General features: G+C 43.9%; 1 protein-coding gene across 7 annotated transcripts in view; it reads left to right on the top strand.

Moving 5' to 3' along the window:
• Positions 1 to 17,611, top strand: part of Fryl (FRY like transcription coactivator) — a 227,381-nt gene that overhangs the window by 122,386 nt on the left and 87,384 nt on the right. For 5 of the 7 annotated variants that reach the window (XM_029545525.1, XM_029545526.1, XM_029545522.1 and 2 more), the window contains 8 exons: positions 1,494 to 1,633; positions 2,359 to 2,455; positions 7,059 to 7,138; positions 7,855 to 7,935; positions 10,046 to 10,214; positions 10,466 to 10,558; positions 12,285 to 12,383; positions 13,749 to 13,850. In XM_029545525.1, the coding sequence (XP_029401385.1) occupies positions 1,494 to 1,633; positions 2,359 to 2,455; positions 7,059 to 7,138; positions 7,855 to 7,935; positions 10,046 to 10,214; positions 10,466 to 10,558; positions 12,285 to 12,383; positions 13,749 to 13,850 (861 nt within the window). Of the gene's footprint in view, positions 1 to 1,493; positions 1,634 to 2,358; positions 2,456 to 7,058; positions 7,139 to 7,854; positions 7,936 to 10,045; positions 10,215 to 10,465; positions 10,559 to 12,284; positions 12,384 to 13,748; positions 13,851 to 17,062; positions 17,108 to 17,611 lie in introns of all 7 variants that reach the window. The other 2 variants (XM_029545524.1, XM_029545520.1) reach the window with 1 other exon arrangement.

Here is a 17,611-nt window from a genome sequence, read left to right as displayed (position 1 = left end):
CAAAGCATATCCAATTAGAGTAATCAATAATAAATTGTGGTCAAAGAAATTAGAAATCACGAAGAAGCCTACAAGGCCTGAATAATGAAGCAAGAGCCGTGGAATTAATATTTTGTTTTCCTGGATAAACTTAATTTTGACGTTTATAAAGAGCATGAGACAGCACGGAATGAATTTGATTTCTAGAGATACCAGTTTATCTCCATTAAAAGATATTTCCCACGGTCACAGACCTGAACAAAGCCCTTGACAATTCTGCAGCCTGCACGTTGTAGATAAATCAACAAAGTTCCATGGAGCATTGATTCTATGCTGTTTTAATCTTAGAAGCAGTGGGTTGAATCAGATATAGACATGGCCCAGAAATGGAATCCTTGATGATATATGACCACAGACAGGGCCACTCATAGCTGGTCCAGGAAAGTTGGGTTTATTCAGCCAGGGAATCCTATTGGTATTTATCTTGAATTTGGTGTTAGCTTTCTGTTGCTGTGACAAAGTACCTGAGATAATTAACTCAGGTGGAAGAAAGGTTTGTTTTGGTTCATGGTGCCAGAGGTTACAGTTTATGGTCACTTGATCCCACTGCGATCCACCTGTGGATGCTCAGTACCTGCTGGTAGTAGCTTGCTATGGCTAATAAGTAAAGAGAGAAGCAGGAAGGAGCTAGACTCTCAACATTCCTTTTAAGGGACTGCTCCCCCAGGTGACCCTCTTCCTGCCAGGAGGCTCCACCTCTCAAAAGTACCGAAGTCTCCAATACCAGCACCAGCCAGACACACAAGCCCTCAGGGGCATTGCGGATGCAAGGCAGTGCATTCAGACTGCATCAAAGACACCACATCCTAAGAGTTTGCCACCCTTCACTTGATTATGCCATCCTTGTGTCACTAGAAGTTTGTTTTCGACATGGCTCCACCTTGTGGACAGTAGAGTAACTACAGTTTTCCTGTGTCACAGAGGAACATGGCAGGATGGAGCCTTTCCCTCCATCATCATCACGATGTAGTCTTCTTTGTCTCCAGGGACTCTCTCACCTGTCAGAAACCTGTTAACATTCTGGAATCTTGTTTATAGAAGCAAGCTGGTGGGGCGGGAATGGGGATGCCTTGGAGAAGATGCCTATGAAGAAAACAAACAAACAAACAGAGGTTCACCCACGTAGCTCACTGCTCTTCAGAGATAGCCACTGGTGTAATCAGGCGTGTAGTAGACAGGTTTGATGTTACACACACAAGTGGCATGTGTGTGCCATAAGACCACAAGCTACTAACTAAAGTGAACGGATTTGGGATGATGTCTAGTTGCGACTGAAGCCCAAGCTGATTTTATTTCGTGACACGGCTAAAGCCTTGGCTCATCCTCCAGCACTCAGACATGGTTTTTATCATTGATATTCTCCTCTCTCTGCATTTCCATGGGGTGGCTCGTGGAGCGGGAGGTTGCTGCCTGCTGCCGTTCCTCGTGTTACATCCAGCTGTCTTGCCTTTCAGTTGGTAAGCTCTATGAGCTCCGTAGCCGAGCACTGTCTCCCATCCTTACTCCGAACCTTGTTTGACTGGTACCGACGCCAGAACGGAACCGACGATGAATCCTATGGGTACAGGCCTAGGTCTAGCACGAAGTCTAAGGGGTAAGTGGCTTTTCTACTCGTCTCTCCTGGGCGTGGGGCCCTTGTGGTCAATGGGGTGGTGCTGTTATCAAGCCGAGACTGTGCCCTTTGACTACTTTATTTAGAGACAAGTTTATGCCCTTGTGTGGTAGTAAGAGTGAAGGCGATCATGCTTAAACTTGAATAATCTACTTTATCAGTTGAGGGTAGCTGTCAGAGTCAATTTGCTTGAGGCTTAGCGAATTAGTGCTCTACTTAGTTGTATCCTATGTAAAGTTACACCTTAGGTGTGTGAAAAAGTTACCCCTCCTTGTGTTTTTAATCTAGAAAAGTTAGTCCTTTTGTTTAGTTTGTAGCTTTTTTTTTTTTAAGCTACCAGTGAATTAGGAAGCCACGTTAGGCTTTCTAGAGGAAACTGGAAATACTTTTCTTTCTCTTCAGTTTTTCTGCACTGGGCTTATTTCTAGTAGACGGAACAGTGAAGTGTATGTCGTATGTATAAATAGCCAATGTCTAAAATCAACAGAACATGTCATGCATGCAGTGGGGTACTGAAGGAAAGTCCTCGTTGCAGTTGGTGCTAAGTACCCCCACTTCCAGGCCTCCCTCCCTCCTTCACACACTCACACTCACACTCGCTTGTGCTAAAGAGGAACACGGTAAAGCATACAAACCAACCACTGTACAGCAGTCATTTTGGAACCTGGGAGTCTCAACAGGGTTCTCATTTTGGGTTCTCCTTTCAGAGATGAGCAGCACCGCGAGAGAGATTACCTCCTGGAGCGGCGGGATTTAGCCGTGGACTTCATTTTCTGTTTGGTTTTGGTCGAAGTCCTAAAGCAGGTAAGCGCCCCTGTGTCTCCAAGCCTGCATCCCGGGACACTGTCTTCCCGGGCCTTCCCGGTGCAGGCGCCTCACTGAGGCATTACCTGAGATTCTGGCCCACAAGGTGACCAGGTCATTTAATTTCATCACGCCGTCTTTCCACTTCCTGGGACTTGCCTGCTCTGAACTTGTCTGTCCCTGGTTATGTGAAAGTAAATCTTTTTGCTTTTGCCTGCCATCTGAGATAGAGTCGTGTTAGGAGGAACAAGCTGAGTGGAACTCTGTTGTTACCTGGGGACTCTGTGCTGTCTGCCTGCCATTTGGCTGCTTAATCCTTTCTACTCTCTCTTTGTTTCCACGAGGTGGAAGTAAAGACTTAAATAGCACCGGAAATGTCCTCTGTTGAAAATGAATGAAGGTGTGCTTGCATACACACATACTTGTATGAATTTGAAGGATGTTTTTTAAGTTCGTAGTCTTTTAGACATTATACATTATCAAAGGATCATCTGTGTATTTCTAGCTATGGACTGTGGTTAGAGAAGAAAGCCAGAAAATTATAAAAGAAAACCCACACTTTCCTCATGATGCATTCAGATAGGAGTTTCATTTTTGTTACTTAGAACAGGATGTGAAAGAATAGCAAATGCCAAATCTAAAAGTAATTTGCCGTCTAGTTTGATTTAGTTAACATAATATATTCTTGGATTGCAGTGTTTGTTTTTACAATGTATGTGAATTGACAGTTATTTGCAAATAAAAAGCATAACAAATATGTAAAGGAGATAAATGAGTTACCTAAAGGTCAAAGGCACCTTTTGTAAAGCTTTTTTTTTTTTTTTTTTTTTTGGTGGTGATGGTGGTGGTGGTGATGGTGGTGGTGATGGTGGTGATGGTGGTGGTGATGGTGGTGATGGTGGTGGTGGTGATGGTGGTGGTGGTGATGGTGGTGGTGGTGGTTCTTTTTAGTAGATCTGGGAACCAGATTTTCTCCGTGACTTGTGCTAACAGGACAGATTAGGTTTCTCTTATTTATTTATTTATTTATTTAGTGGCCAAAGTGCCAAGATGCCAAAACTAAAGTTCCCAGGGCAGGAGAGCTGTGGGGAGAGAGCTCCCTGGCCACTGGTGACCTTGGCAGTCTCCTGTGACTGACTGCTCGTGTCCCTTGTGTGCTGACACTTGTGTGCTGCTGCCTTCTGTGGTCCTGTGATGTGTGGGCACCGATCCAACTCTCCCTTGTGCGCCCTTGGCAGGACCCTGAGCAATGGCCGTGCACTCCTCCCTCACTGAAGTAAGGCTGGGTCCCCTTCTTCCAGCCTGAGGAATTGGAGCCTCCCCGCCGGCCACTGATCTCTGTGTTCTTCTCCTTTGCGTCTCATGCAACTCTCCAGTTGGTCTCTGTTTGTCTGTTGTTGTTGATGGTTTTGGCTTTACAGCCCACAAGTCACCTGTACTTGGACTGGCTTTAGAGCTTCAACCCATAGCCACCTCTGTGTGTGTGTGTGAGTGTGAGTGTGTGTGTGTGTGTGTATGTGTGTGTGTGTGTGTNTGTGTGTATGTGTGTGTGTGTGTGTGTGTGTGTGTGTGTGTGTGTGTTGGGGTGGGGTATCGTCTCCTGCCAGTATCCTGCCATCTCCTCCCTTTTCTCAGAGTTGCAAGCCTCCTGCCTTAGCCTCTTTCATTCACACAGCCCTCTGAACACAGGACAATATTAGTACCAAGGCATATAAGCCTTTTAGAAGTTTTTCTAGCCAGCTTGGTTTTTTTTTTTTTTTTTTTTTTTTTAAATCAAGATCTCTTCACCAGGCCTCACTAACTCGTAGCTCAGGGGACTCGGGTGTGAGCCGAGGCGCCACCTCTGAGAAGGATCCAGGTTCTGCTGTCACATTGCTCCTCCCGGTCGCTCCCTTCCCTCAGCCTTTACTGTCACCTCATTCCAGAGTTCAGATGTACCCAATCAAACTGCAGCGAGTCACTGAGGACACATATAAGCTTCTTCCAAAACTCTTTGTGGGGACTCTTCTCCACAGAAAAGGCAAAGTCATTTTTGTTTCTTAAATTAGTTTCTCTAAACTTATAGAAAATGAGATTTTAAAAAAAAATCAATAGAAGTTTCTAAAATACGGTGACAAACTAACCCAATTTTCTTAGACCAAAATGACAAAATGACAAAGCCTCCATAGATCTCCAAAATGACAAAGCCTTCATAGATCTCCAGAGTAATTGACTTAGCAATGTCTTGAATCTTCTAGGACGTTTGCTTCTGTCATGCGTCGTAGGTCCTCATTAGGTTGTGATTCTGTCCTGCCGTGGCAGGTGGATGTACATGGGGCCCTAGAGCATCCATACACCAAGCTCAAAGAGGGTTAACTACTCACGTGACTTAGTGCCTGTCCTTACAGTATATATGATCTCTCCCTGAGTAATGGTTATGTGCCGGCTGCTACTTCCCCATGCATGGAGGATTCTGTATTCTCTGAGCCTGCTGATCATTGTCACTGTTGGGTGGTGGCCAAGGCACACACTCATGTCCCAGCTGTCAGTCTTGTTTGCCGAGGAACTCAGACCGCCCTGCTTTCCACTAGCCGTTTGTCCTCTGTGTAAAAGGGTAGGCGTAATCTACTTTTGTCGCATCCCAAGAACTGAACTCCACAGTACTTGGTTAACGGGAGATTCCCAGGCAGCTCTCTCCGCCGTCATCATGTTACAGGTGACGAAAAGCCCTCAGCTGTAGTGCCTCTGTGACAGCCATGTGGTAGTTCTATTGTCTTTAATTTGCAAGTTCTCCTTTTAATAAGAAGTTACTATTTTTTACCATATGAAATTAAGTGAAAATTGGTCAGTCTCTCTTCAAATTAGTTTTCCTTATAACAAGTTAGTACAAAAATTGACTTAATTTAAAAATGAAATCAAATGGCATTAATTCACCAACACGCATCTGAGAGCCCGGCCGCTCCCTCCATACCTCCCAGCCAACTCTATAGATTTCCGCCATGGCTGCCAGTGGCTTGGTGGTTTTGAGAGGTGCTAGAATATAGAGAAGATGGAAGGTGGGCATCTCTGCGGCTATGTGGACGTCTTCACCCAAGTTCGCCTTAGTAATGCGATTCTAATACATAGGTACCGTCAACGATTTTACGGAAACTGGAAGTTTCCGTGGTTTTGTTTCTCTTCATATTGGACCTTAGGTCCCTGGAATGGGATGAATCATGATTCTGCTTAAGAAAGACAGTTAGCCTTGATGTCTGTGCGGCTGTCTGTCTGTTGGTTTTAAATGTGTGTTTACATGTGAGCCCACCACTGAGTTTGCCAACTATAATTTAAACCGAATTACATGGATTTGAAGTCCTGCCCTTTGCTACACTCCTTGCTGACTAGTCTGCCCATTTTTATAACAGTTTTTCTTTTAATTTTAAAAAGAGGTTGTGTATGTATTTCAAATAACAGCATTTCTCTTGATTTCGAAGGTTCCTTTTAACATAATAATATTGTTTGTTATCATCTAGTCCTTACCTTTGCACTCATAATTAGCTCCTGAGATCAGCCAGTATAACTGTTGTGTAGTTTTAGGCACGGAATTGTTACTGTGGTGATGGCTCAGGGGTTAAGTGCTCCTATTGCTCTTGGACAGGACCCACGCTGGATTCCCGGCACCGAGGCCCGGCCACTCACAACGGCCTAGAACTCTAGCTCCAGGGGACCCTACCCTGCTGACTTCCCTGGGCATCTACAGTCACGTGCACTCACCCACGCACATACACATCACTGAAAAGAACTTAAATAAATCTTTTTTCCAAAGCAGAGGAAGCGTCTTATTCTGTTGTAGTTTTAGTAACGGGAGACCTACAAATTAAATTGACAAAAGACAGAGTGACAGGGAAAAGGGTCTTCCGTGTCTGCACGTGGAGGCCTTTACAAGAGAGAAGTGGAGGTGGAGAAAAGGGCCTGACAGAAGTCCATGTGCCATTCTTAGCAAGAGTCATTGGCTTGTAGCGTAAAAGAAATGGATTTCGGATTTCTAGAGGCGGTACAGTATGGGAGGGCAAATATACACAGGAGAATGTTAGTGTCAGCTCACAGCTGTTTAATAAGACCTATTTATACAGCCCCATCTCTGTACCGACATCCCATAATAATGAGTCTTCTTCCTGGTTGGGAAGGCTTTCACACCTAGTCAGGGGTGAGATCCTCCAGAGAGTGAAGCTCACACGCTGGCTGTAGGCAGCTCAGAAGAGAGAGCTGTGCCTCGTTTTACATCTGTCTCTCATCTGCCTTGAGCTTAAAAATAATCTGCACCTCCCAGTGCACCGAGTGGGTAGAGTGCCAAGATGCCTTTACTTGCGTGCGTATGTGCGGCGTGGAAAGTGCCACCAGCCCCACCAGCCCCACCAGCCGGGCATAGGAAGTCTCATTACTAACATTACCCTTTCCAAGTTGCTCTTGGCGGACTTAATTGCCCCCCTCCCCCAAACAAGTGTAAAGTAGTAGCGTGTGCATTTTCCTCGAATTCTAAAATGAATAGATTATTGACAGCGTTGAAGTGATAAGACTCTTCATGAAAGTCTACCATGCTACTTAAGCCTTTCTGACACGATGTTTTTTTTTCTTTCACTTCTAGATTCCTGTCCACCCCGTGCCCGACCCCTTAATTCACGAGGTTCTAAACCTAGCTTTTAAGCACTTTAAACACAAAGAAGGGTAAGTGTAACTCGCGCCAGGCCGTGGCTTTTCCACAGTTCAGATTCAGGTTATTTAATGATGGAAGTTCTCCCACCCCTCCTCTGCTTGCTTTTCTTAAGGTTGCCGTGTAGACTACACTGGGCTTGAACCCTCCATCCTTTTGCCTTGGCCTCCCCAAGGCTGGAATAGCAAGCTTGCATTACCATGCCTGGCTCCCCAAGTCTGAATCTTATAATGCGTTCAAAGCAATCATCTCCCAGTTGTTTTTAGTCTTTCCCGAGTATGGGAAAAATTCTGTAAGAAAAAAATAATTCATAGTACTGTGGATTGGATTTATAAGAACAAGGAGGTTAAATTTCATGGCCAGTTAAAATGTATACAGAAGGAAATCCGTGGAGTCCTTATCCTACAAGTAAGTGTTCAGCCAAGATGTTGTAAAACTCTGGTAAGGAATTTTATTGTTGATTTCCTTCTTTTTATTCTTCTTTCTGGTTTTGTTTTGTTTGTTTGTGTTTGTTTTTCTCTTTACTTTCCTTTGGAGATAGGTTTTCACTGTCTAGCGCAGGACGGCCTGGACCTCAACTATGTTATTGTTGTTTGTGATAGCCTCACACTGCTTGTGATTCCCCTGCCTCAGCTCCCCAGGGCCTAGGGTAACAGGTTCGAGCCACCACACCCAGCTTTCTGATAAGGAAAACGCGTACTAAAACACCATGTCCGTTCTGTTGTTTCAGATATTCAGGGACCAACACGGGGAATGTGCACATCATTGCGGATTTATACGCAGAGGTGATTGGTGTGCTTGCCCAGTCAAAGTAAGCAGCAGAAACTGTCGTCTGTGCTCTGGGGGGAATTTGTTCCCGATGTCGCCACACTGATGAGCCTGAGTGGCAGCCTTGCTTGTTGTCGTCTCCCGAGCAACGCCCGTTCCTGAACTATGCAGCCTGCATTTATTCATATCTGGCCTTTGTATACATCCGAATCAAGTCAAAAGTTTTCCAGAAGTTTTCCCAACATTATTTCAATCCCAATTTAGGAATTCTATGAAAAAATGTTTTCTTTTCTTTCTTTCATTCTTTCTTTCTTTCATTTTTTTTTTAAACTGTTCATTTAGAGCTTTGAGCAAAGCTAATTAACTTTATTGCTTTCTAGTTGAGTGCTTTTATTTCTTAGGCTGCACTGAAGTGAATTCTAATCATCTTGTTTTAATACAAAATAGTTTTCAGTAGCTAGGAAAGATACCAGGGAAGGAAGGATAGGAGACGCTGGATCACTCCAGTGCGGACGCCTGCTTTAGAAGGGACACTCACGGGGCAGTGCTGAACTGTCTCCGGTGGACAGTTAGGACTTCAGGGTCTGTGCCTGCTCCCCAACTGGAAGTGTCTGACTTAGCTTTTGTTGCTCCCGGGGAATGTGTTGGGAGAATGGTATCCGTTTATGTGTTTAATTGGATGGGTTTTTAAGAGTCTTTGGCCCTGCATCACCACATAGCAACCACTGTAAATTCTTAAGAAGGCAAGCTTAATTGTCATCAGTATAATACATATTATTTAGTACAGTTTAATTTTTATAGAGAACCTTTGTATAGGTCATGCCATAAGACTGCGAACATAGTTTAAAGTATTTTAAGTGGTCAAGCCCAAGCGCCCCCCCCCCCCGAATAGAACCTTAATGTCGTGTTCCACTTAGCCCACAGTGGCTCCTCAACTCAGGTGAAGGGACACAAAATTATAGGCATAAGGAATGATTGATTTGCCTTTACATCATAATTCCTGGGGTTTATAAAAATAAAAATGTGTCTCAGTCTTAGAGACATGAGACAGAAATTCTAAATAATACAATAGGAAGCTAGATGCAGGAAAACGCTCAGTTACTGGCCCGGGTAACTCGGTGTCAGGGATGACAGAGCCTAAGTGGCTGGAGAATTTAGGGTGGGGTAGCAACCTCACTGAGTTGTGAGAGGAAGAAATTCAGCACTGTGGAGCCGCACTCCAGGGTTCTCATGCACATACGGAGCATGGAGAAGTGTGAAGGGGTTCACACCACAGCAGAATCACACTCAGGGTATTCCCACTGATGGGGAGGAAGAGGCCCGGGGAGGGAGGCCTGCCAACCAAGGCTGAATCTGGTGTAGAACAATTTCTCTGGTTGTAGTGATTTAAATTCAATTGCTGATCAATTGTTCCTATGGATTTTTCGGCTGTTGGTTTTTGTTTAGTTTTGTTTTTGAGACAGGGTCTCACTGTTGTAGCCTATAACTTGCTGCACAGCCTATATTGGCCTTAGATTCTCATCCAAGCTCCTGTCCCAGCCTCTGATTCTATCCATGTACCAGAGGGCTTGGCTTTAGATACCAAAGAAATGCTAGTCAAACAGGTTGTGGATTTGAACGCAGGGTTGTGCTCATATTTTGCAAACCTGATCTAATGATCCCAGTGACACAGGGAGAACAGATCCTTTCTTCTGTGTCTCTGCACATGACACTAATTTTCAGTTACAATCAATACCCTACAATTGATTGGTCTCTTTGAATTAATTTGTAGTCCCCGATCTATTCCCCTATGTGACTGTCATAGGAAACTTAGAAAAGGGCTTTACATTTTGGAGACAATCTTATTTGTGTGATGATGATTTGTGAGGTCATGATTTGGTGTTGTTTTATTGTTCATAATAAACAGCAATGACGTAAGGAAATATCCTCTATGATTTCTTCTTTCAGAGCCACTTGACTTTGAAATAAACCCAGAGCACGTTAGCATAGTCCCGTTCTCCTGAGAGAGTTTCTCTGGTCGTTTAGATTAGGGCAGAGAAAGGAGGTGTATGCGTCCTTTCAGATATAGATGCTTTGATCTCACCTTAAAGATCATGTGGGTGTAGTTGGGGGGTGTGTGACCCAAGTCCGTGATGCCTCCGTGTCTGTTACAGGTTCCAGGCTGTGAGGAAGAAGTTTGTGACGGAGCTGAAAGAGCTGCGGCAGAAGGAGCAGAGCCCACACGTGGTGCAGAGCGTTATCAGCCTGATCATGGGGATGAAGTTCTTCCGAGTGAAGATGTATCCCGTGGAAGATTTTGAAGCATCCTTTCAGTTCATGCAGGTGATAGTCATCCTCAGGGTGGGCAGTTACAGTGAGCCCAGAACTATCTGTTCTCGTTCCTTTTAAGGCCATTCTTACTGATTTTTTTTTTTCCCGTGCGCTAAATATCCTTGCTATAGTGTGACTTTGTTCTCACTGCAGGCCATCTTGCCCTTAGCTTTGTGATAAAATAAGCAAGTGTTCTTGAAAATGCGATTATTACGAATTCTTCAACCGCTAGTCCATCTAAACATCCCTCTTTTCCCTTCAAGGAATGCGCTCAGTATTTCTTAGAAGTAAAAGATAAGGATATAAAGCATGCGCTTGCTGGTTTATTCGTGGAGATTCTTATCCCCGTAGCTGCTGTAAGTATGTACCTATATCTTCCTACCATGAGTCACATAAAAGGCATGCTGCCCTTTCTTCCCTGAAAGCTCTTACGATGTCGTGAGCCCCCGCTGGCCTCACCCCCTGTGCTTCCCACTCCTCAGGTCAGTTTGTTATGTTGATGGGTATAGATAGCTTTGTGCATCCTTTATAAGATTTTGATTATTTTTCCAGTTATTGTAGACGATAGGGCAAATCTAGCCTCCTTTTGTCTTGGTCAGATATGAAAGTTAATTGTATTTTATCCAAATTTTGCTCTACATAAAATTGTTGTAAACGGGCTTATGTTCACGTTGAGAAACAAAACCGCTCTGGCTGCCACTTTCTCTCATGGCCGGGTGGCCTGTGCGTTTTTATGAATTGCCTGTCATGCTCATGCACTGCTTTGGAAACACACTTAGAAGAGGAGGGGTGGCGGGAGATAGCTTGTTTGGTTTGATTTGATTTGGGTTTTCGAGACAGGGTTTCCTCTGTGTAGCCCTGGCTGTCCTGGAACTCACTCTGTAGACCAGGCTGGCCTCAAACTCATAGAGATCCTCCTGCCTCTGCCTCCCAAGTGCTGGGATTAAAGGCATGCGCCATCACGGCCCAGCTAAGATTGTTTTTCAAAAAGCAGTTAAGATATTGGGAAATGAATGACAGTGGTTGCCACAGCCTTGAAACCTGCCTTTCCTTTTAGCTTCCCACTAAATTTGAAAGGGTACAAATAACAGCTGTGAATTAAAGGTTTACCAGTGACAGTCATCTCTCAACCTTGTAATTTAGTCCCATAAACTAGAGTCTACAGAGGAGTTTTGTAGGGCCGTGCTTTAACCCATAACCCCAGTGCCCTTATGAAAGGGCTGCCGCTATCCTGGGACGTCTTATATCTTGAATGACCCCCTCCTCCTCCTCTTTGCCTGGCTAGCCTGTCTTTATTCCTTCGTCACGCACTGTCTTCTGTGTATCAGAGACTCAGTTGTGCATAGAAAATAGACCCCGGCAAGCTGGGAAGTACTCTGCATGACTCTCAGGCTTACTTCTGGCATGCAAACAGAGAATAAACTTGGATGCAGCATATGCAGGGTGTCATGTCACGGCAGGCACCACGAAGTACTTGCATGGGCACACAGAAGGAAGGATTGGCTGAGGGTAGGGGAGTTGAGCTCTTTTAAATAGAGTTATGATTATGTAAGTTCCATCTTGAGAGAGATGGTGACAACTGAGCAAACACTAAGGGAGAAAGACATGCTCCATGTGTGGAAGGAGCATCTCCGACATCCAGCATGGGCGCCCTGAGATGTTGCAGAGGCAGCCGGGAAGATGCTATGGCTTGTCCCATCTCCCAGGGGCAGAGCTGTGGGAGCTGAGGCTGGAAGGGTTAAGCAGGAGGTTTGTTCAATAAACAAGCTGGGTTCAGCTTAGCACTCGCTTCCTCATAGTGTCCCTCAAAAGGCCTCTCCACAGAGCACAGCCAGCTCTGCTCGTCCATGTGCACCTGCTCTGCATTCTCACCTCCCATCTGCTCCCTTGTATCCTCTGCTGGTTCCGGCAGGCCAGGGACCAGGTTTACTTTATAACGTTTGGTACCTAAGACTTGTATGTAAATCTCAGTGAATCATTAACTTACTCCAGACTTGGCAGACATGTCTCATAATGCCCTTATGGTTTATGGGCACTGACCATTTTTTTTTAATCTCTGTTTATCTTTAACTCTTTCCCTAGGCTGTTAAAAACGAAGTCAATGTCCCCTGTTTGAAAAATTTTGTGGAGATGCTGTATCAGACTACATTTGAACTCAGTTCCAGAAAGAAGCATTCACTGGTACTGCGAAGTGTTTCAAAGTTTTGTGTTCTCTATTGGGTTTTTTGTTTTGTTTTGTTTTGTTTTGTTTTGTTTTGTTTTGTTTTTTCGAGACAGGGTTTCTCTGTGTAGCCCTGGCTGTCCTGGAACTCACTTTGTAGACCAGGCTGGCCTCGAACTGAGAAATCCACCTGCCTCTGCCTCCCAAGTGCTGGGATTAAAGGCGTGCACCACCACGCCGGGCTCTCTGTTGGGTTTTTTAGTAATTGATTTATGAACCCTGTAGAGATTGAAGAAGTATGGAATGTGAACTTGTAAAATACCCAGGACAGGGCAGACTTTGCACATTGTAGATTTTCTACTTTTTATTATTAAGTGGGGGGGGGGGGAGCAGGCTGTTAGAGATGGGGAGGGGGAGGAAAGCAAAAAGGAGGGGGAGGGAGGGAGACAGAGAAGCAGAGGAGGGAGGGAGAGAGAGGGTGAGATGGGAGAGAGTGGGGAAGGGAGGGAGACAGTTTATTGAGTAACTACGAGGCTCCTGCCTGCTGAGTTGTAACAGGAGCACAGTCTAGCAGATGGCCAGTCTTATTTCACTGCCTCTGTGTTTAATGGGTCCTTCAGACTTCCTGCCCAGTGTTTACCTGTCTTGACAGGTGTCTTAAACTGTATATTGTTATATGTTGAATATAGTTTTCTATTAAACCATAACTCTTTATATTGTGTACCATAAAATTGGATTTGAAAGTATCATGTTTTAAGATCCATTCCCTGTGCCGTTTCATCCTTTCCGATCTTAAGCTGACGGCACCTTTTGTCTCCCCAGTAAACCCATCCGCTTCACACCATTTTCCTGCAGTTAGGGAAAGTGTGGAGAATTGGCCAAATGTTGAGCATCTACACTGAATGCGAAAATAATCATGAATCTTACTTGTGGCAGACATGGCCCTAAATGTTCCACATTCTTTGGCACCCTTGAAGTTGGCACACACCTCAGTCGAACATTTGTGGTCATCGCTGGTCACTTTACATGTTTGGAAAATAAGCCGCTGTAGTCATGTGCTTGGCCCTAGTCAGCTGGAATTCTAATGCCAGGCTGACCCTTGCTCTGTTCAGAAGCACGGTGCTGGGGACTGGATGGGAAAGTCCAGGGAAAAGGAAGAACTTGTCCCAGCTTGGGGGATGCTGGCTTAAGGGAGTCTCGGGGGAATGAGGTCTTCCCTCATTCCTTGGCAGCCTATGAAATAGCAATTCAGATTAAAAATGGGGAAACTGTATTAAAATGTCTTGAATTCTTTTTTTTCTTTAAGAGCATAAATAAAGCCAACGTCCAGGAGTCCTGCACCTCGCTGTGAAGAATGTTAACTCTCTGTTTTCTCTCCCTCGCAGGCTTTGTACCCACTAATTACCTGTCTTTTATGTGTCAGTCAGAAACAGTTTTTTTTAAATAACTGGCATATTTTCCTACAAAACTGTTTGTCACATTTAAAGGTAAGACACTGTTACATCTCTGACCTGTGGAATCTGTGATGTGTTCATATCTCTATGTGTTCACAGAACAGTAAACAGCACAGCTTTGATTACTCTTGGTACATTTGAATAACATGTGTGTGATAGTCTCTCGTGGACTTTACTTATGTAGGGAATCGTGTGTTGGAAATAATAAACCTTTACTTGAACATTTTAGTTTGTATTAAGTGCATAATTATGTGTTTCAGGGGCCATCGTATCATCTTAGATATAGTGATATTTACTTATAGATACAATTATCCAAAATTATGAATAAGCTATTACTTAGTCTCAAAAAACCCTTCATGTAGGTATTTTGTTTGTTGTTTTAAGAAAGTTCAGTAATGTTGGCTCAAGCCTGAGTGATATCAAAAGCTTTGATAGTAAATTGTCACTAGATGCTCCACAGTGAGTGTGTGCAGCCAGATCTGAACCCCGGACACCAGACCCCCACTTTGTGAGCTCCTTAAGCTGTCGTGTGATCAGAGGGGTACTTGTTACTAACATCATCTGGCACGACCACACTTGTCCTTTCTGAGTGTCACCAACACAGGCATGAGAGACTGTAGAGAGACTGTTTTCTTCCCAGGATGCTCTGCTCACCCGGGCCTCATTTCCTCTTTGGCTACGAACACAATCAGCATCTAACACGAAGGGTGGGACTTGTTCACGATGCCTCTTCTGCATGTCCTGTGAATACAGGGTTAGAGGAGTCCTTTCAGATACTGGATTGCAAGTCAGAGAAGTGTAATCGATTGACATTTCCCTTCCTGTTCTTTGTCTGAGTTACCTTGGAGACTGAAAGCCTGATGTTTTGACAGTAGGGAAGCCAAGGCACAGCCAGGTTAAATGATGGTCTCAGGCAGTGTGACTCAGAGTATTGTGAACCACAGGACTCGTTTATCCTTCAGGAATGGTCCTCTGGATATAATCTTTAATATCTTCATGATTTAATATATCATCTTCAAACCTGCTCTGACTTCCTAGTAAGGTATATGGAAGCTGTAAGTCTTCCAGAAGCGGTTTTTGTCTGATTTTCCTTTTACACGTACATTCATTTATACTATCCCTTCTTAGACAAGACTTGAGATACCCTCTCTGGTTATGAAAACCTCCAAGACTAGATTAAGCTGGCTAAACTTTTCTTGTCTCACAACCAGGAAAGAAACACTACCAGGCATTTGCATGCTAACGGTTTCTGTCCTCATTCTGATGAGTCACACGGATATAGGCGCTAAGGGGAGTGTGCCTTCCTCAGAGTCCGTTTTCTTTCTTCTGGAATGTTTTTTAAGATGTGCATTTAATGTTCCTGGGCATGACAGTTCATACCTTTCTGTTGCTTTGTTGGAGTTCCTTTATATATCTTTGTTTCCACCTAACATACTTACAATGCTTCCACTGTACCTTAACCCCCCCCCCCCATTTTTTTGTCTTAAGGCTTCCATTTAAAATGCTGTTCTCTTTGAGCCCTTACCTCCTGTTAAGTATTTCTGGCATACTGTCCATTTGAGTGAATGGCCGCATCAACCTGCCAGGCCAAAGGAGATAAGGACCCCCCAGCATAGCATGAGTATTTGGTTGACAGTTGCCTTGGCCCATTAACCCTTAACGTACATTAAGGCTCTATTCAGCAGAAATTGTGCGACTTGGCTCCTGCCTGTTAAGCTTCCGATCATGTGGCTGTTGTGCTTAGTTATGAAAGGAGATTTAAACATTCTAAGAAATGTTGTGCTAGTTACGTGTAAAAGCAAGTTGTATTTTTATTTCTCCTATTTGTTGGAAAATTTAATGAAAGGCCTTTTCTAATCAATGACTCGATTCAAGTGAATCTATTGTATTGATTTTTTTTTTTTTAAAATCCCCCTAAAAGCATTTTCACGTAATTGCCACCACCCCTTCCTGGGATTCAGTTTTCCAATATCTACTGGATGCTAGATGGGTTGAATATTGACATTTTCCCTGTAGCTGAGGCAGAAAGAGGGTAAATGTTCTGCGTGTAAGTAGCCAGTAGTGCTAGACATAGGTCATCCACAGTCACCCCGTTTTATGACGTCCGTGCCTTCCGGTCGGCCATACTCTCCTAGAATGTTCGGAAAGGAATGCTTCATGGTTTTAAGGAAGCATCTTGGCTATAGTTCCGGGATATTAAGATTGTATGCTCCAGAGTTATATGAATAAGTACAGTGAATTTTCTAGGCACTTAACAACTATCATATATATACAGCTTTAAAAAAAAAAAATTACCCTACTAGGCTGAGGAGACAGCTCAGGGTAGTGATGGCCAGAATTAGGATTTCCAGCACCCATATAGATGCTGTGTGGGCATTGCCACCTCCCTATAATCCAGCACTTGGAAGGTGGAGCTGGGATTGATCAGCAGGACAGACTGGCCACCTAGACTAGAATAGCAGCTTCAGTCCAATTGAGAGAGACTGCCTGACAGCTGGGTAATGTGGAAAGTGTGGGGGGAGACTCCAGAAGTCAGCCTCAAGCCTACACACACACACAGATACACACACAGACACACACACACACACACACACACACACACACACAGACACATACACACATACAGACAGACACACACACAGACACACACACACACACAGAACGCTTTTAATGTCAGTATGCCACGTTTTTAACTTGGCAGTCATAATAAAATGGGCTTCATTGCTCTCTGCTCATATGTGAGAACACTGAGCAGTTAATTTTTAAATCTTTGTACTCTTAACAGAAATATGGTAAATTTCCACTCCTTCATCATTAGTCAGTTTCGGTTCAATTGGTTTGCGAATACCAATTTTAAAGTTTCTGAAGAATTGCTAAGAGTCAGAGGAATGGAGTTGGGACCATGGAAAAGTAACCCGGGGACTGGCCCGCCATCATCTATCCGTAGTTTCCCTCATTTGAATGTAATATTGAGAGGAAAATTAGGTAATGAGATATGTTAGACCTCTCCTAGCTCGAGTGTCATAAGCTGCAGGACCCCCAAATTTTGGGATTGGTTTTTGTTTTGTTTTGTTGTTTTGTTTTGTTTTGTTTCCTTAGCATTTCTGGCCACTGCCTCGGAAATGTCAGATTTCTTCTAAATAGAGGCCTTGGTGAGGAGCTGCCGTGTTTTGTGCTTATTTTCATCTAACACGCATGTGCCGCATCTCATGTTTATGTTTGCTGTCTCACGTTGCTTTATTCAGATACCATCTAACAACAGTATCAGAAAACAAATAGAAACCCTGCAGGTGAGTTGTGTTGGCGTCACCAAGGAAAGTATTGCTTTCTTTTCTTTAAGAGCGACATTTGTTTTCTTTGTTGTTGTTTTTTGTTTTTGTTTTTGTTTTCCTCCCTTTTACCCATTGTTGCATTGCATGTCTGAAGTATTTACCTCAACTTGCTTTTACTGTTATGTGGAAGAGTTAGCCCAGAGAGGGTGCCCCCTTCAGGAGGTTGTCTGTTACTGCAGCCCCAAGAAGATGGACTTTCAAGATGTGGGTGACAGTGGCCGCGGCTGACTGTTCACAGTGTTTATGGTTTTACTTCTTTGTTTAATTTACACTATCCAACTATTCTAAAGGAAGATGTTAACAACAACAACAAAAAAAATGTTCCAGTGACATTAAGGAGCTGATAGCTTGGGTTTTCAACATGGTCTTGATGAGTGAGTTTTTGAACCTTTGTCCCTATTGGTTTGGGTTTTCTACAAAGCAGTTTTTTTTTTGTTGTTTTTTTTTTTTTTTTAGGTTCAT

This window comes from Mus pahari, chromosome 13, assembly GCF_900095145.1.
Source record: "Mus pahari chromosome 13, PAHARI_EIJ_v1.1, whole genome shotgun sequence".
Taxonomy (NCBI): domain Eukaryota; kingdom Metazoa; phylum Chordata; class Mammalia; order Rodentia; family Muridae; genus Mus; species Mus pahari.
This window is presented reverse-complemented; position numbering and strand designations above follow the sequence as displayed.